Genomic DNA, 22,202 nt, shown 5'->3' with positions numbered 1-22,202 from the left:
GTTTTTATGGCCTCGAATTACTTGAGAGATACATTTCTAATTAAAACTAAAACTTACAATTTCAAATTTAGATTGTATTTAGATTGTATTGAACAATCTAATGTTAAAAATAATTACATTATTCAAATATAAAAACAAATAAAATTTTAATTAGATAATAATAACAACAACAACAATAATAAATGCTACATTAATAGCTCCAATAATGGCACTGTCACTGCAGTTATTGCTGCTAGTGTAAAAACAGAGTATGGTTATTGTGATGAATGTGATTTGACATACAGGATCGTCCTCGTCGTAGTCTTTCCACTCCTGGTAGAGCTCTCTCATGTCCACCAGCCGGTTCTCCATCTTCTCTATGGACCAGATCTGCTTCCCTTTGCCCTTCCTCCGGACCTCCACGGCCGGCTCGCTCAGAACCGTGTCCCGCTGCGCTCCAGAAACATCAGTCTCTTCAGCATCAGCATCTTCACCCAAACTCACGTTTGTTTTCTCGATCTACTCTAATGTTTAAATCACCTCCTCTGACTGCTCATGTTTACAGACTAAACTTACAAAGAACAATTTCTGGCTGATGTAATACATTTTAGAATGAACGATAATTTAAAAAAATTGACTATTGTTTAATGTTTGGGGTTGGTACGATTTGTTTATTTTTTTTAAGTTGTTTTCTTCTGCTCAACAAGGGTGCATTCATTTAATAAAAAATACAGTAAAAACTGTAATATTGTGAAATATTATAACAATTTATAATAACTGTTTTCTATTTGAATATATTTAAAAATGTAATTTATTTCTGTGAAGCGCAGCTGTATTTTCAGCATCATTCCTCCAGTCTTCAGTGTCACATGATCTTCAGAAATCATTCTGATATACTGATTTACTGCTCAAGAAACATTTCTGAATATTAGTTGTGCTGCTTCATATTTTTGTGGAAACCATGAGATCAGGATTCTTTAAACAATCTAAAATTCAGATGAACAGCATTTATTTTACACACATTTTTGTAACATTATAAATGTTTTTAATGTCACTTTTGATCACTTTAATGCAACCATGCTGAAGAAAAAAAAAATATATATATAACTAACTTTCTAATCTTTTTGTATTCTATCTATTTTCTTTATTATACAATTATATATATATATATATATATATATATAAACAGACCTCTAACACTAGCTTGCTCTATTCTTTTTCTATTCTATCGGTTTTCTTTTTATTACTTATTATATTTAAAAGCCCTTTCCTTGTGTTCTGTGTTAAGCTAACTGAGACTTGTTATAGCACTTATATATATATCATTGCTCTTTTTTTTTCTACAGACGGTGACAAATATGTCATCTAGTTCACAGTTTCCTAAGAATGATTTACGAAGCCTTGCTTGTTGACTGAATCATTTAAATGAACCATTCGGTTTGAACAGTTACAACCGGACGAATAGGTCAAGAGTCAATAATGATTCAATCTCTCCTGACCTTGCGGTTGGCGTTGAGGTTGGCAGCCGGGATCTGCAGTGTGACTTTATATTCGGTTTTCTTGTTGAGCTCTTCAGCGATGAATCCAGCCTCCTGAACCAGCAGATTGGCCTTCACGATCTGCTCTTTCAGCTTGCGCAGACTTTGATTCATCAAAGCTTCCCTGAACATAGAAACACAGAAACATGATATGGAGTACACACACAAACACACATACATGAGATAGCGCGTGTGGCTGGCTCTCACCTCTCGTCAGTGGACTGGCGCAGTGGGCTCGGAGACGACCCCAGGCTGGTGTTGAGCTGCTGCTGCTGCTGCGTCTGCAGCTCTGTGGACAGACGTCTGCGCAGCTGCTGCAGCTCCTGCTCGTATATCAGCCGCTGTCGCTCCAGAGCCGAGCGCTTCTCCTCCTCATGCCTGCGCTCCAGAGAGTAAAGCATCGACTGCAGCGGCTCTGAGACACACACACACACACACACACCCATCTCACTTATTCAAAACTAAACTATGCTTTAAGCTTAGGATAATTCTTAGTCTTCCTTTGTGAATTAAGATCCCATCCAGTGCTGTTGTTCTTTATACATTGCTTTTGTTGTTTTGGTTTTTATATTTATGAATTTATCTATTTAGCTTTTTTTTATCTTTCGCTTCTTGTGCAGTGACATAATATCTCTTGAGCCATGTACACGGTTTGCATGAAAGAGTTGGATACTAAAAAATTAAGTGGGTCAAAATGCAGAGGAAGACCGTCTTAAACAAAAAACAAACACTGTATGGGTCAAAATTATAGATTTTTCTTTTATGGCAAAATTCATTAGGACATTAAGTAAAGATCATGTTTACATGGACTCTCTAAAAAGTATTTCTAAAATAAAAGAAAAAAGAAAAAACTAGAATAAAGAAGAAAATAAAAATGCCATAAAGAATTTCTCAAATCTGTTAATTCTAAATCTGTTCAAAGCCTGAATTCACATTTTGTGTGATGTTGTTCCTTTTAATAATAAAAAATAAAAAAAATCATGATACATGAGAAATGCTAGCAGATTTTTTGTTTACAAAAATTTAATAAAATTGAAAAAAAAAAAAAAAAAAGCCAAAAACTCTTTGATACACATTTTAAGGTACATTTGATTTAATTCAATTAAAAATATATATTGAGGGCTATTATTGTTTACACATGTTCTCTAAAAAGTCTTTCTAGATAAAAAAAAAAAATCTAGAATAAAAGAAAAAAAATCCTCATTTTGTTATATCCATTTAGAATGCATTTTTCATTCTACATGACAAATATTAATAGTTATCTTTGTTTAGACATGCTCTCAAAAATAGGCATGGTGATTAAAAATGTAATGCAACTATAACATTACAGAAGAATATCGGTACAACTGCCACAAAATTTAAACGTAGCACCGTTCACATTCTCTTGGATCTTAAAGTGTTTTTTAGTCGTTTGTAAAACGTAAAGCAGCCTAGAATCACCTTTAAAACAGGTTCAGATAGTAACAGGCTGTCTGTTGTGCCTCTTACCGTCGTTTCCCAGTGCTTTCATCATGACTTCTGTCTGGGCCGACTCAAAACTGAAGCTGTTGTCACTGGAGGCGTGACTGAGACGGTCTACATCCACATCCAGAGCCTTCGTCGTACACCCCTCCTCATCCTCAACACCAACACGATACGCATTCGACACGCTGAGCCTGAGAAACACAGAGAGAACCGTACAGTCACTACACACTCTCACACACACACACACACTTTTTCCGGGGTCGTTAGAGAAGAGCACATACTAGATGGTGTCTTTAAGATTTTAATCAAGCACAGTGATCAATCATCGAACCAATGAGAAATATTTAAACCCAGCACTGACCTGAAGAAGTGGTTGTTTCCCCAGAGGATTCGATCCCCATGATGCAACTGGACGGGGGACGAGACCACAGCGCCGTTCACAAATGTGCTGCATACAGAGACCGACACATACACACATAAGTAAAATATAAGTAAAATCTTGCTTATTACTTATAAAGCCCTGAATGGTTTAGCACCTCAGTATTTGAATGAGCTCCTTTTACATTATAATCCTCTACGTCCGCTACGTTCTCAAAACTCAGGCAATTTGATAATACCTAGAATATCAAAATCAACTGCGGGCGTCAGATCCTTTTCCTATTTGGCGCCTAAACTCTGGAATAACCTACCTAACATTGTTCGGGAGGCAGACACACTCTTGCAGTTTAAATCTAGATTAAAGACCCATCTCTTTAACCTGGCTTACACATAACACACTAATATGCTTTCATTATCCAAATCCGTTAAAGGATTTTTAGGCTGCATTAATTAGGTAAACCGGAACCGGAAACACTTCCCATAACACCCTATGTACTTGCTACATCATTAGAAGAATGGCATCTACGCTAATATTTGTCTGTTTCTCTCTTGTTCCGAGGTCACCGTAGCCACCAGATCCAGTCTGTATCCAGATCAGAGGGTCACTGCAGTCACCCGGATCCAGTACGTATCCAGACCAGATGGTGGATCAGCACCTAGAAAGGACCTCTACATCCCTGAAAGACAGCGGAGACCAGGACAACTAGAGCCCCAGATACAGATCCCCTGTAAAGACCTTGTCTCAGAGGAGCACCAGGACAAGACCACAGGAAACAGATTATTCTTCTGCACAATCTGACTTTGCTGCAGCCTGGAATTGAACTGTTGGTTTCGTCTGGTCAGAGGAGAACTGGCCCCCCAACTGAGCCTGGTTTCTCCCAAGGGTTTTTTCTCCATTCTGTCACCGATGGAGTTTCGGTTCCTTGCCGCTGTCGCCTCTGGCTTGCTTAGTTGGGGACTAATATACTACTTTTATATTAATTTGACTTATAATGAATATATAAACATAAATATTTAGAATAAATAAATACAATTAAATCACATTTTTTTAGATTGTTATTTACTGATAATTAATGTGCACTAATGGTTTTGCATAAAAAAGGTGCACCATTAGCGCAGATAACATTAATTAGTGCACATAAATAATGCATTGTTGTGCAAATAGTGAACAAATTGAGTACATTACATAAACGGAGTATATAATGCAAATGGTGCATTATTAGTGCAACACAGTGCAAATAACTTTTGTTACTAGTGCAAAATACATTTAGTGCAAATATATATTGATTAAATAGTGCAAATAAATAAATATTTAAATTTCAGCATAATTTACATTAAGTGTTACTTCAGTATAATTGAGACACTATTATGGTTTTAATTAATATTTAGAATTGTTTTGAATTTAACATTTAGTTTTTATTTTTATCATTTCATTTAGTAAATCTAATTTGTGTAATTTTGTTGTGCGCTTTTGTCATTTTTATTAGTTTATAAATAAATTACAGATATAATTTAAGAACATATTAAAAATATATATATATTTTTAAAATATCTATATCAGTTTTTATAAATTTTTATGTCGTTTTAGATATTTTAATAGTTATTTCAAGTTCAGCTTAATTAAATAATTTCAGAAATCAACTAAATAAATAAATGTTTTAGTAATACTCTTAGAAATCATTTTAGATTGTTTTGTGTAGATTTCACAGTTTTGCATGTATTACTCCACTTGCCTCAGTCTCTCTCTGTGTGTGTGTGTGTGTGCTCTTGTTTTTGTGACATATCAGGACACAACTCTGTATAATGACATGGGTATGACACAGGTATTACAAGGAGAGGGTGACTTATGAGGACATAACCCATGTCCCCATTTTTCAAAACGCTTATAAATCATACAGAACGAGTTTTTTTGAGAAAGTAAAAATGCACAAAGTTTCCTGTGAGGGTTAGGGTTAGGTGTAGGGTTGGTGTAGGGCCATAGAATATACAGTTTGTACAGTATAAAAACCATTACGCCTATGGGATGTCCCCACTTTTCACAAAAACAAACGTGTGTGTGTGTTTGTGTGAGTGTGCGTGCGTGTGTGTGTGTGAGAGAGAGAGAGATTACCGAGCGTTTCTCTTCGGGGTGAGCGTGACTCCCGTCTCTAGTTTGATGTCTATAACACAATGCTCCGGTTGAATTGCAAGACCACACAACTGAATGTCCTGAGAGTCTGCAGAACCCACACGAGTGTGTTCCTGCACATAAACACACACGTCAATCAAAATACAACACATCATCCACACCAAACATCACCAAAACATGCCTCTTTCAAATAAACAAATATTACAGCTGACAGTCAATCAACCATTTCTACATGCAAGCAGATGAATCGTTTCATAAAACATATTCCAGCGGAGTCCGTAACACTGATCTTCATTATTCTGTGTCTGTACCTTTAAGTAATAGAGGAGCAGCTCGTTGAGGGCGGGGTCTGCGTTCAGGTTGACCAGGAAGCATTTATCATCAATGACTCTGATCCCAGACGACTGCAGAGAAATTCCCAAACTCTCCAGCTGCTTCTGTCGCTCCTGAAGAGCCAAACACACTTCAGTTCAGACGAATGTCAACCAAATAAAATCTCTTATTATGCAGAAGATCCTGACAAAACCTGCATGTGGTGATATGCTGACAATTACAAAAAACAGATCAACAAATACACACTGAAATTGTATTTTCTTGTAAAACGCTCTCCACTATTTTTTTGTTTCATTTACAGTTTCAAAAAATAATTTAGTCTTTCTTAAAATTTTCATATTTATTTTAATGCGTTACTTAGTCTTTTTTTTTTTATTTACAAGCAATTTCTGAGGAAAAAGTAAATCCTGCAACATTTTTTTTTCTTGTACAATTAAACAACTATACAAAAAAATAACAAATAAGTAAAAAAAAGTACAAAATGGGCCTGAAAATGTAAAAATATTTTTTGATGGAAAACGTATTTTTAGGGTACAAAATGTGAGAGAAATAGTTATGCTACTATTGCTTATATATGCTACTAATATATATATATATATATATATATATATACCTCTGTGGATCAACCTTGTTGTACTCATATATACTCATATATACATATATAATATTTTGAGACAAAAAATAATTAGAAAGAATCTATTAAAAGTTAATAAAAATGGTCAAAAAGCCATTAAATCATTTAAATAAATATTTAAAATAAATTAATACTTAAATTAAAATATATATTTTTTCATAATCTACCTAAAACACAGTGTAAAAATGGCCAAAATATCAGGCAATTAATCAAATTAATCTTATATGAAAATGTAAATATGAAGGGATTAAAAAGTAATTTTAAAAAGTATTAAATAAAAATATATAAATAAATTAATGAGAATGGAGCAAATAATCATGTCATTAATGAATAAAATTTTTACTTAATTTGAATTAAAATTAATTAAAGATATGAATTCACAAAAAAAAGGCAACAATTTATATATTTTTTTAAATTCTGGCACACACACATATAAAAGCATGTGTGTGTTTTATACCTGCGCGATCTCCTCAGTCTTCCTGAGTTTCTCCTCCCAGCTCACGGTCATCTCCTGGATCAGCTTCTCTGACTCCTCCAGTCTCTCTTTGAGCTCCGGAGCTTTCATTGACTTCACACACACACACACACACACACACACACACACACACACACACACACACTGATGAACACTGTTGCTAGAGGTCACACACACACAGCGGTCAGGTGTTCTTGTGCAGTACCTCAGCCTCGGTGAGCTGGCTGCGGAGTTTCTCCACCTCCTCTCTCAGCTCTCTGATGATTCTGGCATTAGGATCTTCATTAACCACGGCGTGATTAACGATGCTTTTGGCCCGGTCTGCGTACCGAAGCGTGGACAGAGTCTCGTCGTAGTTGTCGGCCGCTGGACTCACCGCTGCAACCATAGCTGTGCGGCTGTTTCCTCCTAAACTGTCCTGATGTGACAAAGAAAAAGAAAAAAAAAAGAGGAAATCACATCAGAGAGTTTTGAGGAAATGGCATCCTTCCCACAGATTTTTGGAATTTTATATGAAAATGTTTTAGAAGACTTTTATGGTGTTTTTGGAATCCTGACAGCAACACAGACAATATGGAAGGTTTTCATGCATTTAAAAAAACTTCTTTATGCAGATAAAGTAACAGTACTCAGGCACTGGATAACCTTAGTTGGAGTGAGAAATTAATATTTTGGGCTGCATTTATAAAATTCTTAAAGGTCTGTAGTAGTCAAATGAAGTTGATCTTCACCTTCAGTAACCATGTGAGCACTGAGTCTCTGTAAGGAACAAATTTACTCTTGTTTTTTCCTGCACCCTGCTCCGCCAAAGCAGAGATCACCAGTCCAAGAGTGGTGAGGGACCTGAGCACAAAAACATCCACAACACTACACCTAAACATGTCTGTGTGAAACCATAGACATAAATCAATAACATAAGAACATTGATTCAATTAAATGATTGAATGACTGATAAAAATACATTTATTAGAAAGAAATTATAGACAAACGGATAAGAAAAAAACAAACAATTATTGAGAAAGCAGTTTATTATTCCAATAATTAAAATAATTAAATAAAAAAAGTTTATTCACAAATAAATATTATTATTTACAATTATTTGTAAAAACAAATGTTTAAAATTTTAAATAAATAAATGAGCGAGCCATGCAATTAAATAAATAAATAAACGCTTACTTTACAATTCAAACACACACAAAAAAAAATCTGACACTATCTGCCTATGACAGTGTCAAAGTGACCAAATATCAGCCGATTAAACAAATTAAGTAATTTAGGAACAGCAAACAACAAACAAACGTGTGCATCTGTGTGTGTGTGTGTGTGTGTGTGTGACCTGTTAATGTTGCTTCCTTCTTTGAGTCTTTCTCCTCCAGCTCCAGTTTTATCAGCTCTCTCACTTCCGGCCAGATCCACCAGACTGAGTTTACTCACCTTCTCTCCACTCGTCTGAAACCACACAAACAATACACTTCAATCCAGGACAACAATACAGTCCACTGACCTGCCTTTTCTAGCAAGTCAGCATGAAACGAAATTTACTTCACTATTGTCATCTGTTTCCAAATAACAAGAAAAACAATGGTAAGAAAGGACTTTTTAATCATCATTTGTAAATTGGATTGTGAAAATGAGCACTGCATAATGGAATGGAGACATGTAACTGGCTTCACAGCAGCACAGACTTACATCTGTCATAGACATCATGTGAACAATCACAGGAAGAGCACGTGATCAAGATTACCGAAGTCAATTTTGTATTTTTATTACAATTTTTACAAAACAAAAATGCATGGATGAATTGTTTACAATAAGACTAGTAACATGCATTTACATTTCATGTCAACTTTAAAGCAGCATAATTTTATTCACTGAGATACTACTACAGTATAGTTTTTATTTTTAATTAGGTTTTTATTTGTACATTTTCGATAGTTTGGTCATTTTTATTTATAGCTTGTCCACTTTTATTTCACTTTTAGTTATATTGGTCCATCAAGATAAACTGGATGCTGGATATATATTTGGAACCAAATATATAACCCTTATTTAAAGCTGCAGTGTGTAATTTCTACATTGCTAGTTAAACCAAAATGAATTGCAAAAATAAATAATAATAAAAATGTATATATATATATATATATATTTTTTTTTTTTTTCTGAAGAAAGTGTGAGTGGTGCAAACATTTACCCGGTCTTTAGAAAACATAAATATCTAGCTATATGTTCAATTTCATTTAGTGTAAAAATGACACACTTTGATTAAAAGTGATTATTCAGACTTAAGAGGTCAGTCTGCATCTCACCCCTGTCTTCAGGTCTCGGAGCGTGTGCGTCAGAATGATGTTGAAGACGGCGTGCGAGCGGCTGCTCTCTTCGTTCATGTTCGTCGCCGCCACAGTGCGGGATTTATTCCCCTCCGACATCAGAGACTCGATGTCCTGAAAAACCAAACCAAACCAAAGATATTCCCAATCATCCGGCTTCAGCACTGCGAGCATTTGACACAAAAGAGCTTCATGAAGGTGATGGAAGAACCTTGTAGCTGGTCACAGCGAGGCGGGACAGACCATCTACATATGGCCCCAACACGTTATGCTCCCGGACCCTCAATGCCTGCCGGCTCCTGAGAGGAATATCAACCATATTTGCAGTGCACAAAGTTAAAGGGTTACTCCACCCCAAAATGAAAATTTGATCATTGATCACTTACCCCCATGTCGTTCAAAACCCGTAAAAGCTTTGTTCGTCTTCAGAACACAATTTAAGATATTTTGGATGAAAACCGGGAGGCTTGTGATGGTCACATTGACAGCCAAGTAACTTACACGGTCAAGGTCCAGAAAAGTATGAAAAGCATCATCAGAATTCTCCATCTGCCATCAGAGGTTCAGCCGTAATGTTATGAAATGACGACATTACTTTTTGTATGCGAATAAAACAAAAATGATGACTTTATTCAACAATTAGTCTCTTCTGCTTAGATTTTCTGGAGTGACGGGAAAAAATGTATCGAATAAAGTCGTTATTTTTGTTTTATTCATTTACAAAAAGTATTGTCGTTGCTACATAACGTTACGGCTGAACCTCTGATGGCAGATGGAGTATTCTGATGATGCTTTTCATACTTTTCTGGACCTTGACAGTGCAAGTTACTTGGCAGTCAATGGGACAGTCACAAGCCTCCCGGTTTTCATCCAAAATATCTTTAATTGTGTTCCAAAGACGAACAAAGCTTTTACGGGTTTGGAACGACATCTGGGTAAGTGATCAATGACAAAACTTTAATTTTGGGGTGGAGTATCCCTTTAAATCTAAGTATTTTGAAGGTTTTCAGGATTGGTAGAACACTGACAGAAGAAAAAGAACCGGAATACGGGCTTTCATTGGACAACAGGAATTAGTCTCTCTACAGACTCACCCTTTGGGATCTAGAAGGTCTCGCACCTTCTCGTTGTAGATCTCCATGTAGGACACCTCCACGGTGAAGCTCTCGCCCTCCCTTAGCACCTGTACGGTGCGCTGGAACAGAGAACTGCACAGGCGTGGGATCAGACCCGGCTGCTCCGCCGTTCCCATCATCGTGTACGACTTTCCAGAGCCTGCAGCCCAAGGGTGGAGAATTTAGTAGGGATGCTCGGGACAGATCCCAACTTATATCCAGCGACTACTAAATTATCCCTAGCAATCGTTTTGAACAAACGTAAATTTAAATTTTAAGTAAAATTTATTTTCGAATAATTGTACAAATGTCCACCTTCAGCTCATGCTTCACCTGTCTTTTTGTTCTGAAATCTTAAAACTTAAAACTTAGCATTCAAAATATTACTAAGACATATTATTTGGAGATACAGAGCTGACAACTGACATTTTATGCAGGTAAGTAGTCTGATATACTGATGAAAACATCTGTGATTTACATTACAATAAGGAAAGCAGATATCCAGTAGCAGAAGTGAGTTAAGTACTATGAAACAGTAAGTAGTTCTGCTTAAACCTTTCATGGAGATTAAAATAGATTTTTTTTGCATAGATAGTTTTCCTGCAAATTTAACTTTACCTGTTTGCCCATATGCAAATATACAGGCATTGTATCCTTGGAAAGCGCTGTCCAAAAGACTCTCTCCAAGACACTGAAACACCACGTCCTGACCTATGAGTCAAACATTACACAATATAAACATATATACTGCAAATGAGAATAACTGGCAAGCATTACTAAATCAACTGAAAATAACAGGAAAAGTTCGAGCAAAAATTAAAATTAAACCACAATCAGGTCTTCCAAGATGTAGATGAGTTTATTTCTTCATCAGATTTGGAGAAATTTAGCATTGCATCACCTGCTCAGTAATGGATGCTCTGCAGTGAATGGGTGCCGTCAGAATGAGAGTCCTAACAGCTGATAAAAACATCACAATAATCCACAGCACTCCAGTCCATCAGTTAACATCTAGTGAAGTGAAAAGCTGTGTGTTTGTAAGAAACAAATACATCATTAAGATGTTTTTAACTTTAAACCATTCCTTCTGGCCAACATATGAGTCAATAATCCACAATAATGTAATCTCATCTGAATCAGGAGTGAAATCTGCACAGATCAAGCACCGTTTACAAGCCAAAACAGCTCTAAACAAATACTTGGGTGGATTTTGAAGTTAGAGGACAACAGGGGATGAATTTTTAACTGGAGGAAGCGTTATTATGGATTATTGACTTATATTTTGGCCAGAAGGAATGGTTTAAAAGTTAAAAACATCTTAATGATGGATTTGTTTCTTACACTTTTCACTTCACAAGATGTTAACTGATGGAGTGGAGTGCTGTGGATTATTGTGATGCACTCTCGTTCTGACGGCACCCATTCACTGCAGAGCAATCATTGATGAGCAGGTGATACAATGCTACATTTCTCAAAATCTGAATGAAACCATCTCATCTACATCTTAGATGTCATGAAAGTGAATACATTTTCATCAAACACAGGAACTGCTAATAGAGCTCAGCTTCTCAGCAAATCTTTAGCGCTGATAAACCGCATATAACCAGTAGACTTGGTAAAGCAGTTTTACAGGTTTGTCTTTTCTTCAGAAAAGTTCACAAGGAAAAATAAGCAGTGAACAAAGAGTTCCAATTGCCATCATAAATGTTCCCTGATGATTCAGATCACTGCAGTATAAACCCATTACAGAGGCTTAGTGATAGTTTCAACAAAAGGGTTAGTCATTATAGCAAAATGAATGATTTTGAATATCAACAGACCTGCAAATTTGGCCGCCTCTGCCTCATCCATAGACCAGAAGCAATAATCATACGCGAAAACCTGAAACAAGACATCGCGAATGTCTAAAGACTGTGTAACAGATGCATGCCACAAGCTTGAAATAAGCCGTCTAAATGTTCAACATGACTTTTAACTTCATACAAATCCAGTTCAATTAAACACGTTCCTGTCCATACGTTATTCATGATAAAGTGATTGCAATACATTTGTTCACATGAATTTAAAGCAGAAATGACAAACGAAAACTCACCTTTTGTTTGCTCCTGCATTCACAAAAGGACAGAAGGAAAAACAACAACAAAACACATTAATATTACATCATACATATGAAACAAATACTTTTATTCAACAAGGATACATTAAACTGATCAAAAGTGACAGTAAAATCATTTATCATTTCACAAAGAAATGCTGCTCTTTGCATCGAGGTTTCCACAAAAATATTCAACAAATGTTTCTTGAGAAGCAGATCAGCATATTATACTGATTTCTGAAGATCATGTGACACTGAAGACTGGAGGAATGATGCTGAAAATACAGCTTCAATCAGGAATGAATGTCATTTATTAAAAAAACAGTTATTTTATTTTTAAATCAGTATTACTGATTTTACTGTATTTTTGATCAAATGAAAGCAGCTTTGGTGAAGAGACTTATTTCAAAAACATCAAATCTTACAGACCCCAAACTTCTGAATGGTAACGCCCCTTTAATTTTTGCATGTAGACACATTTATACAATTACTATATACAGTATATTTTCACGCATTTTACCATCTACATGAAATCTGAACATCGTTCATCTGATAACTTTTCATCAAGACATGATTTAAGCACCAACGTTTAATAATTAAAGACTTGTTCAAATCACACAATGATATTTCCTGCAGCAATCTAATGACATCAGTGTGTATTACAGCTGTGGAACTGAAATCTAGATGAGCTGAAACATTTGGTGAAATCTAGGTGAGCTACAGTTATTATGACAAACAATTTTCAGGACAAACTTCCTGATTTTCCAAGGCACACGCTGAGCATGATGGGAGGAGGACACACAGTCTTGAAGCATTTCAAGAACATTCCAGAAGTGTTTGCCTCATTTCAGTCAATAACCGTGGGCGAGAATTGCACAATGTAACTATCTGCTTTGAACCACCTTCATTCTCATATTTAACTTTCATTAAAACCCACCCCGATATCATTTACATGACAAACAGAATCTGCATTAGTGTGCCGTCTCTACTTGTGCTTCATAATGAAAACACAAACTTGCTGCGAGGGATTATTATGGAATTTGAGTAAACTTTCTTGCATAAGCCTGTAAAACCTGTTTGCACGCCAACACTGCAAACCGCTGCAAGTTACAGCAGAGACGGCTCAGCGGTCTGAAACTGAGAAAAGCTGGATACGACTGAGCAGGTTCCTGCTTACGGTCACCTGGAAAACAGCCAGATCTCCAGGAAGGGCTTGTGGAGAAAACAGGCACAGACACACCCTTTGTAAAGAGACCAGAAGAAGCAACGGAAGAGAAGACAAAGAGAAGGAATGAATAAAAAAAATAAAAAAATAAAATGCTCCAGCACAAGCTGACAAGCGGCTGGTCTTTAATATATCGAACATGCATGTGCAGTTTAGTGCATGCTGACAGACGACCAACGCAAAACGGAGAGCTGATTTCAGTCATCAGTGATATGAAACACTGCTGACTGATGAAGGCTCTGCTGCAAAACCAACAAACTCCTCTTTGTGTTAAAGGAGTAAAGAACTACAGCACGTAACATATGCATGGATCAAAACACCAGGCCATTGTACAGTAAATCAATGTCTCAATTGATTTTCCTATGATGCTAGAAATAAACAAACACTGGGAAAAGCTTTATAACTCCCAATGCAGATGCAGCATTATCAAAGATGCCAATTTTTAATGTGCGACCAGTCTGATGTATATGAAAGTTGTCACATGGCACCTTACATGTATAATTTCATTAGCAACTGCTTAGAAACACCACAGCAACCACCCAGAACACTGACAACCATATAATGTCACATTAACCATGCAAAACACCTGATCAACTATCTAAAATAAAAATAAACAAATGCTGTAACAACCACATAATGCCCTTCAAGCCACCCAGATCATTAGCAATTGACTAGCAACACCCTAGCAATCGCCAAGAACACCTTAATCACACAATGCCCTAAAAACCAGTCAACTGCATAGCAAAATTCTAGCAACTGCCTGGAACATCTTAACACTTGGAAAATCTTAGCAACCACCCACAAACACTTTTCCAACCACATAATGTCGACCTGACAATCACCTTAAAAAAAGAATATCAGCAACCACTCAGATAGTTTTAGCAGCTCCTATGGAATATACAAGGCACATTTAACTTTCAAACTTCAAGATGTCTTTATTGTAAACTGAGAGTGATTTCTTTTTAACATCCTACAGTAGTTGTATTCTCAGGAACTTAATCAGATATCTTTTGTAAAGTTATGTGGTGCTTGGCAAGAGGACTGAAGCTTTGTTTTCTAAGCTGCCTGAAAAGACCCAATGAGACACGAGTAATTTAGTTTCTTGGGCTTTTAGCAGGAGTATCCAGGGTTACCTTTGACCTTTCAATGAACCTTCACTGGTTTCTATGGACACTGAAGGTCAAAGAAGAAGAGGAATGTTGAGAAAGAAAGAAAATATCGGCTTGAGAGAGAGAGAGAGAGAGAGAGAGAGAGAGAGAGAGAGAGTCGAACAACAGGCAGTCAGATGCAGGATCTGCTATACAGAGATTCTGTTTCGTTCCTACTTTATAAAGTGATCAGACTCATTATGATTTCACCTAGTGAGCATTAAACATCAACTTGAAACTACTCCAAACACCCCAGCATTGTACTGCAAAGGCAAACAGCACTACATTTACATTTATGCATTTAACAGACACTTTTATCCAAAGCGACTTACAGTGCATTCAGCTTAACATTGTTTTTATCTAACATGTGTTCACTGGGAATTGAACCCACAACCTTGCACTGCTAATGCAATGCTCTACCACTGAGCCACAGGAACGCTAACATTCTTCAGATTATTACCCCAACAGTTTGAGGCTTGTCAAGACAACTATACAGATGTATTTTTTGCATTTTATTAGATGACTCTACATATTCAAATATCTCTGTACTGAGTGTTAGTCAAATACAGTAGCACACCCACATAAACAGCCCAGTTTACCTGCTGTCGCCCTTTCCCAGGTTTCCACTGGCCGGGTACAGGATGGTCTGGTTTCCTTCCATGTCCACAACACATTTTGTCTTTAAGTCTCGTTCTATAAAACGCAATCAAAAATTGATTATCAAAAATGTTGTTTGCATCATTGCTCAAATAGCATTTTATGTGCAATAATTCTGATTTTTTTTTTATTAAAAATGTATTATATATATATATATATATATATATATATATATATATATATATATATATATATATATATATATATATATATATATAGTGTATGTGTTTGTGGAACACAGTATAAACATTTTCAAAAAATAATGCAAATTCAAAACTTTATGCATTTTAAGATAGAGTTAAACTAGATTTTGTTCCCCACATTTTTTTTATTTTCATCATCCTGACACTCTCAATAGTCACTGATCCACACAAGGGGAAGGTTTGCTTTCCTAAACGAGGATCATAAAAGAAATAAGGTCTGCAGACTCAAACACAAAGTTTCTAAACATTAAACACACAATGTGACGGTCACATGGCTGCGGTTCACACTCACCTCTCCTGTTCATGGGTCGCACCCGGACCGCCACTTTCACATTCGACACATTCACAGCACTTTCATCCATCATGAAGATCTTCTGCACCTGTTTCACCAGTTCCTGAGTTACTACTTCATCCAAGTATGAGCAATAAAGCCATGAAACAAACACGCATCTTATTTATTTAAAACTACAAATTATAACCTAATTTTAAAAGCCCTGAATATTTAAAATGTATCTTTTAAATATAGGCTATACAACTTAAATAGACTTGCATGCAAGATTTTTGTTTTTATTACTCTCTTACTTATTTTTAATGCATGTTTTAATGTAAAGTGTTAAATTGTTGCATCTCTTTTAATGCTGCTTGCTCTTTCGTCGTATATCAACATTTCCAATGAATGGCAATAAAGACCTAACTAAATATTGTTATCATCACTCTTTCAGTTGTTTGATCTGTAACAATGTTTCACAATTTAAAGTTCCAGATGACAGATTTATGAATGCAACTCGAGCACTTTTAAGTTATAATGTAATAGAACATAGTTGTACCTGTTCAGAGAGAGTGTGTCATTCCAGCAGTGATCATGTGCAATAGCTACAGATTAAATGTCCAGAACAGACACAATGACTCATCCAGACGGGAATAAAACACTTTCAGACCGACCCTACCGAACAAACATGAAACAAGAGTTCATTAAAGGGAAATCAGCGATAAATCGACCTGTTTCACTGCCTGATCTCTCGCCATCTTACCGTGTTAAACTTCGGCGGATCTTCATGAGCGTCTGAGCAGGTGAATCACGCACATACGGGATCGACGGACTGTGCACAGAACGAGCAGGTGGAGCCGCTCCGTCAATCAAACCAGTGCTGGAGTGGGCGGGGCCGGTCGGCGCGGAGCTGATTTTAATTGGTCAGATCCGGTGGGTCTGAATTATAATTCATTGTTTTATTACATTTTCGCTGTTACAGGACAAGTGGGAATAAGTGACACTTTTAATTCAATTTTTATAAAACTTTTTTAGTATCATTAAGTTACTCAAGAGTAAAATATTGTATTTTTTTTCTGTATGTTGTTTAAGAAAAAATAATAAAATAATATATATATATATATATATATATATATTATAAAATAATATATATAATATATATATGTGTGTGTGTGTGTGTGTGTGTGTGTATAAACAAAGGTCAGATAGATAAAAATACAATATATTAAAATGACATTACATAAACTACTTAATGTAAATATTTCATATACATCTATAATTATATCAAATTAAATAATATAATTTAATGTATATGATACAATATAATAAATATAAACATAAACAAACAAACAAATAAAACTATAAATAAGGCATTTTTTTTTTCTTCTGTAAGTAGGCCAGGGCCTATGATTGTCGTAACAATCTTTGTAGATGTTAGAAACACGTCTCCACTCTTTTCCACACATTTGTAATGCAGTGCCACGCCCGACCGCTAGCAGCGCGCGTCTGTCATGAGCAGAATGACACACACAGACACACAGCAGAAGAACAGACATCAGAATCACGAAAACAACAAAGCTAGGAATGAATCAGTGCAGTTTCTGGAGACACTGCTGCTTGTATTAGCGTGTTCTGTTCGCGCATAAATATGATTACCGTTGTTTTGAGCTGAATCAGCTACAGTGACAGTAATATTAAGTCTGCTGTGTGTGTGTCTGTTTGTGTCTGTGTGTCGCTGCTTCTGGGGCACAGGTCAGTCACACAGCACTGGAAATCAGTAGCTCAACAATATTATTATTATTGTGATCATCTGGATCAGTCAGAATGCAACATACACTGCCATTCAAAAATTTGTTTTGATAGTAAATCATATTAGAATGATTTATGAAGATCATGTGACACTGAAGACTGAAGTAATGATGCTGAAAATACAGCTGTGCATCACAGAAATAAATTACACAGTAAATTTAAATTATACAGTATATTTAAACAAAAAAAAAGTATTGTAAATGGTATCACTATTCCACAATATAACAGGTTTTTTTTTTTCTGGTCAAATGAATGCAGTCTTGATGAGCAGCAGAGACTTCTTTCAAACACATTATAAATCTTACTGCTCCCAAACTTTTGAACAGCAGAAAATAACACACATGACACCTACAGAATGTAAAAGTCAAATTCTACTAGGGTTTAAACAGCCGAGAATCACACCTTATGGACTAAAACAGTATGATATTTTGTGAACATTTTATTTAAAGCTTAGGTGAGTCATGTTTTCTTGTAAATACTGATAAAAATAGCTTGGTTCTGTTGAATTACAGTCCTAGATTATCCAAACTCCCAGCATGGGTTTCCAAAGACGGAGTGCTCGTTTTAAAAATACAAATAATTCAAATATATTTCAAACATAATGATTGAAATAGCATCTGTGTGTGTGTGTCACAGGAGTTGAAGGATTGCTCAGGATGTGTGTTGTTGTTTTGTCTCCCTGAAGTAAATATTTGCTTTTCACACAAATCAAACTCTCCCTCCTTCTGTCTTGTCTGTGCATCATGGATAGAGAAGCACAGGCTTGTGCTGCCACCTGCTGGAAGAACAGAGAAATACAGAGGTGCCAAAAACCACCAACTTACACAATTCTTAGACTATATTATTTTTATGTGACGTTTGAAGGTGCATGAATGAGAAAATTTCATAAAGGTGTTTGTGTATTTTAGATTGCTATTTTATTATTATTATTATTATTTTTGTTGTAGTTCATCGGCTCAATATTGTGGGGTTTGTCTTATTAAAGACATATGTAATATAATAATATAATTAATAATTAAATGTTAAATTAACTAAAAATAATATAGATTTTTTCCTGTTCATCTGCTAGATATTGTAGGTTTGTCTTATTAAAAACCTCTAAAATATAATACACAGTAATATATAAAATGATATGCAATTTTTATATGAATATTTAATACATAATAAAATACAATTACAATTTTATTCAAAATTACAATTTTCTAAATGATTGAATAATAACCAAAAAAATTAGTTAATTGGCTAGATATTTTGGGTTTGTATTAAAGACATCTGTAATATAATTATATATTAACAGTAAAATTATTGCTATATAGAAATATAAAATATATAAAAAGCTAAAACTATTAAAAATGATAAAAGCAGATTACAAAATTACTAAAACTTAAAATTTTAATGAAAAATAAAAATAAATTAAAAATAATAATAAACACAATGATAATATATAAATAATACATAATATAAATAAAACCGGTCGAGTGCTTTTTAGAAATGTTGGGGAAAAAAATGAAAATAAAATAAATGAAAGCTATAAAAAAGATCAAATGAATAAAAAAGTCAAAAGCACAAAACAAAATTACTAAAACTTAAAATGAAAACTTAAAATAAAAAATACAAATATCTAAAGAAAAGTTCTAGCAAAACAATAAATAAAATAATAATAAAAACGACGAAAGCACATGACAAAATGTCTAACTAATTACTTTTTTTTAATTATTAAAATTAAAAAATAAGTTAAAATAACATTAATTACATTTTTTTTTCTTCATCAGATAAATATTGTGAGCTTTGTTTTAAGACATCTGTAACAAAATTAAAATATAAGTAATATTTGACTATTTTAATTAATAAAATACAATTTTATTTTATTAGAATTTCTTCTAGTTCATCTTGTATATATTGTGGCTTTTATCTTATTAAAAAAAGACATATTTAATGTAGAATAATTTAGTATAATTAAATATTAATTAAATTAACAGAATACAATTAATAAAATCATATGTAATTAATTTATTTTGTTTGCAGTTGTCATATTGTGGGATTTGACTTATTAATGGCATCTGTAATATTACTAATAACTGAATATTAATTTAATTAAATATACCACTCCAGAAATTTCTTTAAAAAGTTTTTTTTTTTTTTCACAATAGTCAAACTGGAAGTTGATTGGTTTGATAACATGCTGGCAGACATTTAGAATGTTTCAAATAAAAGCTGTTCTTTTGAACGTTCTGTACATCAAAGAATCCTGAAACATACAATGTATCACAGTGTACACAGAAATATTGAGCAGCACAACTGATTTCAACACTGATAATAATCAGAAATGTTTCTTGAGCAGTAAATCAGTATATCAGAATGATTTCTGAAGATCATGTGACACTGAAGACTGGAGGAATGATGCTGAAAATACAGCTGCACATCACAGGAATAAATTATATTTTAACATATATTCAAATAGAAAACAGTTGTTTTAAATTGCGATAATGTTTCAATTTTTTACTGTATTTTAAATCAAATAAATGCAGCTTAGAGACATTTTTAAATCTCACAAAAGCCCTTCACCCGAAAATCTAAAACTACAGTTTTAACTCGACTATTTTTAGGACCATTAAGATTTTTTGCATCGATTGACACAATGTTTCTTCTTTTTTCTACAAACTAATATTTTTCCATAATGGTTTTACAATGATACAAAATCCCCAGTGGACATCCACTAGGATATCTAGAGCGGTTGCCATGGAAACTGGGATGGAGAAACGTAATGGAAAATTCAAGCTGTGGTGTAGTTTAATCTCCAGTCTGAGAAGCTTTGACCTCTGCCTCTTCCTGGACGCTCTGCTGATAAAGTGTGTTCACAATGTTCCTCTCACAGTGTCTCCAGGTCCTCAGTGTGTTCATTAAGACATGAGATGATGATGATCTCACTGAGATTCTTTTTTAATCACATGTAGACACTGATCGATTAACCGTGTTTTTTTTTGTTGTTGTTTTGTTTTTTTAACCATGTTTTAATATTGAGTATTCATATATACTGTATATTTTCTTATATCACTGTGAAATATAATAAAAAAGAATTTTGAATTAGCTTTTATTTTCAGATTTTTTTAATTCATTTCAGTTTTATTTTTTATTTCAGATAGTATTTTAACTTATTTAATTTTGATGCCAAGGTATTTCAAAAGTTTATTATCTAATATTTATATTTTTATACAGATATTTTTATGTCCAAACAGTGTTAATTTAGTATTATTTTAGTTTTTCTGTTTATTTGTATATTTTTATTTGTTTAATTTTGAGTATTGTTCTAATGTAGTAATGTGCATATATATTTGTTGAAAAAATTATATTTCCCAATAGTTTATTTATAGTTTTAGTCAGTTAGTAATTTTATTATTTTAAGTTATGCTTATTTTATTTAGTTGCCGGTGTAACATTTCTAATTTTCATTAAGTTAAATCTTTATCTAATATTTATTTGATATTTTTTATATATTCATTTTCAAAAACTGCTTTATTTTAGTTTTCGTTAGATACATTAGTTTGTTAGCTGTAGTTTTTATTTTTATATTTCTAGTTACATTAATTTGCTTAATTTTTAGTAATGTTCCTTTGTTATTTTTATGATCGTTTTAATATTTCTAAATACTTTTCATTTAATTTTAGTTAGTCAGTAATTTTAGCATATTAACTTAAGTAACATTTCTAATTATTCTTCAGTTAGAATTTTTCATGTAACATTAATATTTTTATTTATCACTATTTAAAAAACAGTGATATTTTCATATTATTTATATATTATTATTTTGAATTTTAGTAGTTTCTACTACACATATTTCTAGATACATTTATTTTTATTTCAGTTTTATTTTTATTTTAGTATTTTAACTAAAACTTATTTCAGTTAGATGCCAAAACAATTTTTCTGGTTCTTGTTTAGTTGAAGGTTGTCATCTAATATTTCTATTTAATTTCAGTTTTAAAAATCCATTTCAATAGTTTTAGTTTTTGTTTATTATAACAGCAGGTTCTGCAGGTCGGTGAGCAACGGTCTGAGAAACCTTGAGCCTGCTTCGAAACACAAATATTCATCTTTCTCAACATTGTCTAAAGCCTACATTATAACCAATAGCATGCTTGTAAACTACAGTTTATTCATCCAGCATGAACACACAGGACATTCTGACATTAAATATGCAAAACTCCTTTCCCTGTACACCCAGATTTTTTTCTTTCTTTCTCTTTTTTTTCCCCCTTTGGAAACTAAAACACATCTTGTTCATCATGAAATCCCAACTGGTTAGTGATAATATGTTACAATATGCACATTTCTATGGAACATTTATTCAAAAACAACACAAAAAATAATTAAAATAAATGAAGATTTTTTGCATGGAGGGGGTTTGAAGCTTCATGAAAAACTATAG

The 22,202-nt window shown here is 34.0% G+C and overlaps 1 protein-coding gene across 5 annotated transcripts in view; it reads right to left on the bottom strand.

Moving 5' to 3' along the window:
- LOC132092102 (kinesin-like protein KIF13B) overlaps positions 1-16,842 on the bottom strand; it is a 29,161-nt gene extending 12,319 nt beyond the window's left edge. For 3 of the 5 annotated variants that reach the window (XM_059498180.1, XM_059498183.1, XM_059498184.1), the window contains exons 1-21: positions 16,731-16,842; positions 16,527-16,642; positions 15,992-16,105; positions 15,439-15,532; positions 12,464-12,476; positions 12,192-12,252; positions 10,990-11,082; positions 10,351-10,531; positions 9,468-9,555; positions 9,236-9,370; positions 8,266-8,378; positions 7,661-7,772; positions 7,135-7,347; positions 6,912-7,022; positions 5,799-5,933; positions 5,470-5,600; positions 3,343-3,429; positions 3,006-3,172; positions 1,725-1,932; positions 1,479-1,641; positions 283-429 (exon numbers count right to left, since the gene is read on the bottom strand). In XM_059498180.1, coding sequence (XP_059354163.1) covers positions 283-429; positions 1,479-1,641; positions 1,725-1,932; positions 3,006-3,172; positions 3,343-3,429; positions 5,470-5,600; positions 5,799-5,933; positions 6,912-7,022; positions 7,135-7,347; positions 7,661-7,772; positions 8,266-8,378; positions 9,236-9,370; positions 9,468-9,555; positions 10,351-10,531; positions 10,990-11,082; positions 12,192-12,252; positions 12,464-12,476; positions 15,439-15,532; positions 15,992-16,064 — 2,325 coding nt within the window. In that variant the 5' untranslated portion in view covers positions 16,065-16,105; positions 16,527-16,642; positions 16,731-16,842. The remainder of the gene's footprint in view (positions 1-282; positions 430-1,478; positions 1,642-1,724; positions 1,933-3,005; positions 3,173-3,342; positions 3,430-5,469; positions 5,601-5,798; positions 5,934-6,911; positions 7,023-7,134; positions 7,348-7,660; positions 7,773-8,265; positions 8,379-9,235; positions 9,371-9,467; positions 9,556-10,350; positions 10,532-10,989; positions 11,083-12,191; positions 12,253-12,463; positions 12,477-15,438; positions 15,533-15,991; positions 16,106-16,526; positions 16,643-16,730) is intronic. The other 2 variants (XM_059498181.1, XM_059498182.1) reach the window with 2 other exon arrangements.
- Between the last annotated feature and the right edge of the window lie 5,360 nt (positions 16,843-22,202).

The sequence above is a fragment of the Carassius carassius genome, chromosome 18 (genome assembly GCF_963082965.1).
Source record: "Carassius carassius chromosome 18, fCarCar2.1, whole genome shotgun sequence".
In the NCBI taxonomy this organism is placed as follows: domain Eukaryota; kingdom Metazoa; phylum Chordata; class Actinopteri; order Cypriniformes; family Cyprinidae; genus Carassius; species Carassius carassius.
This window is presented reverse-complemented; position numbering and strand designations above follow the sequence as displayed.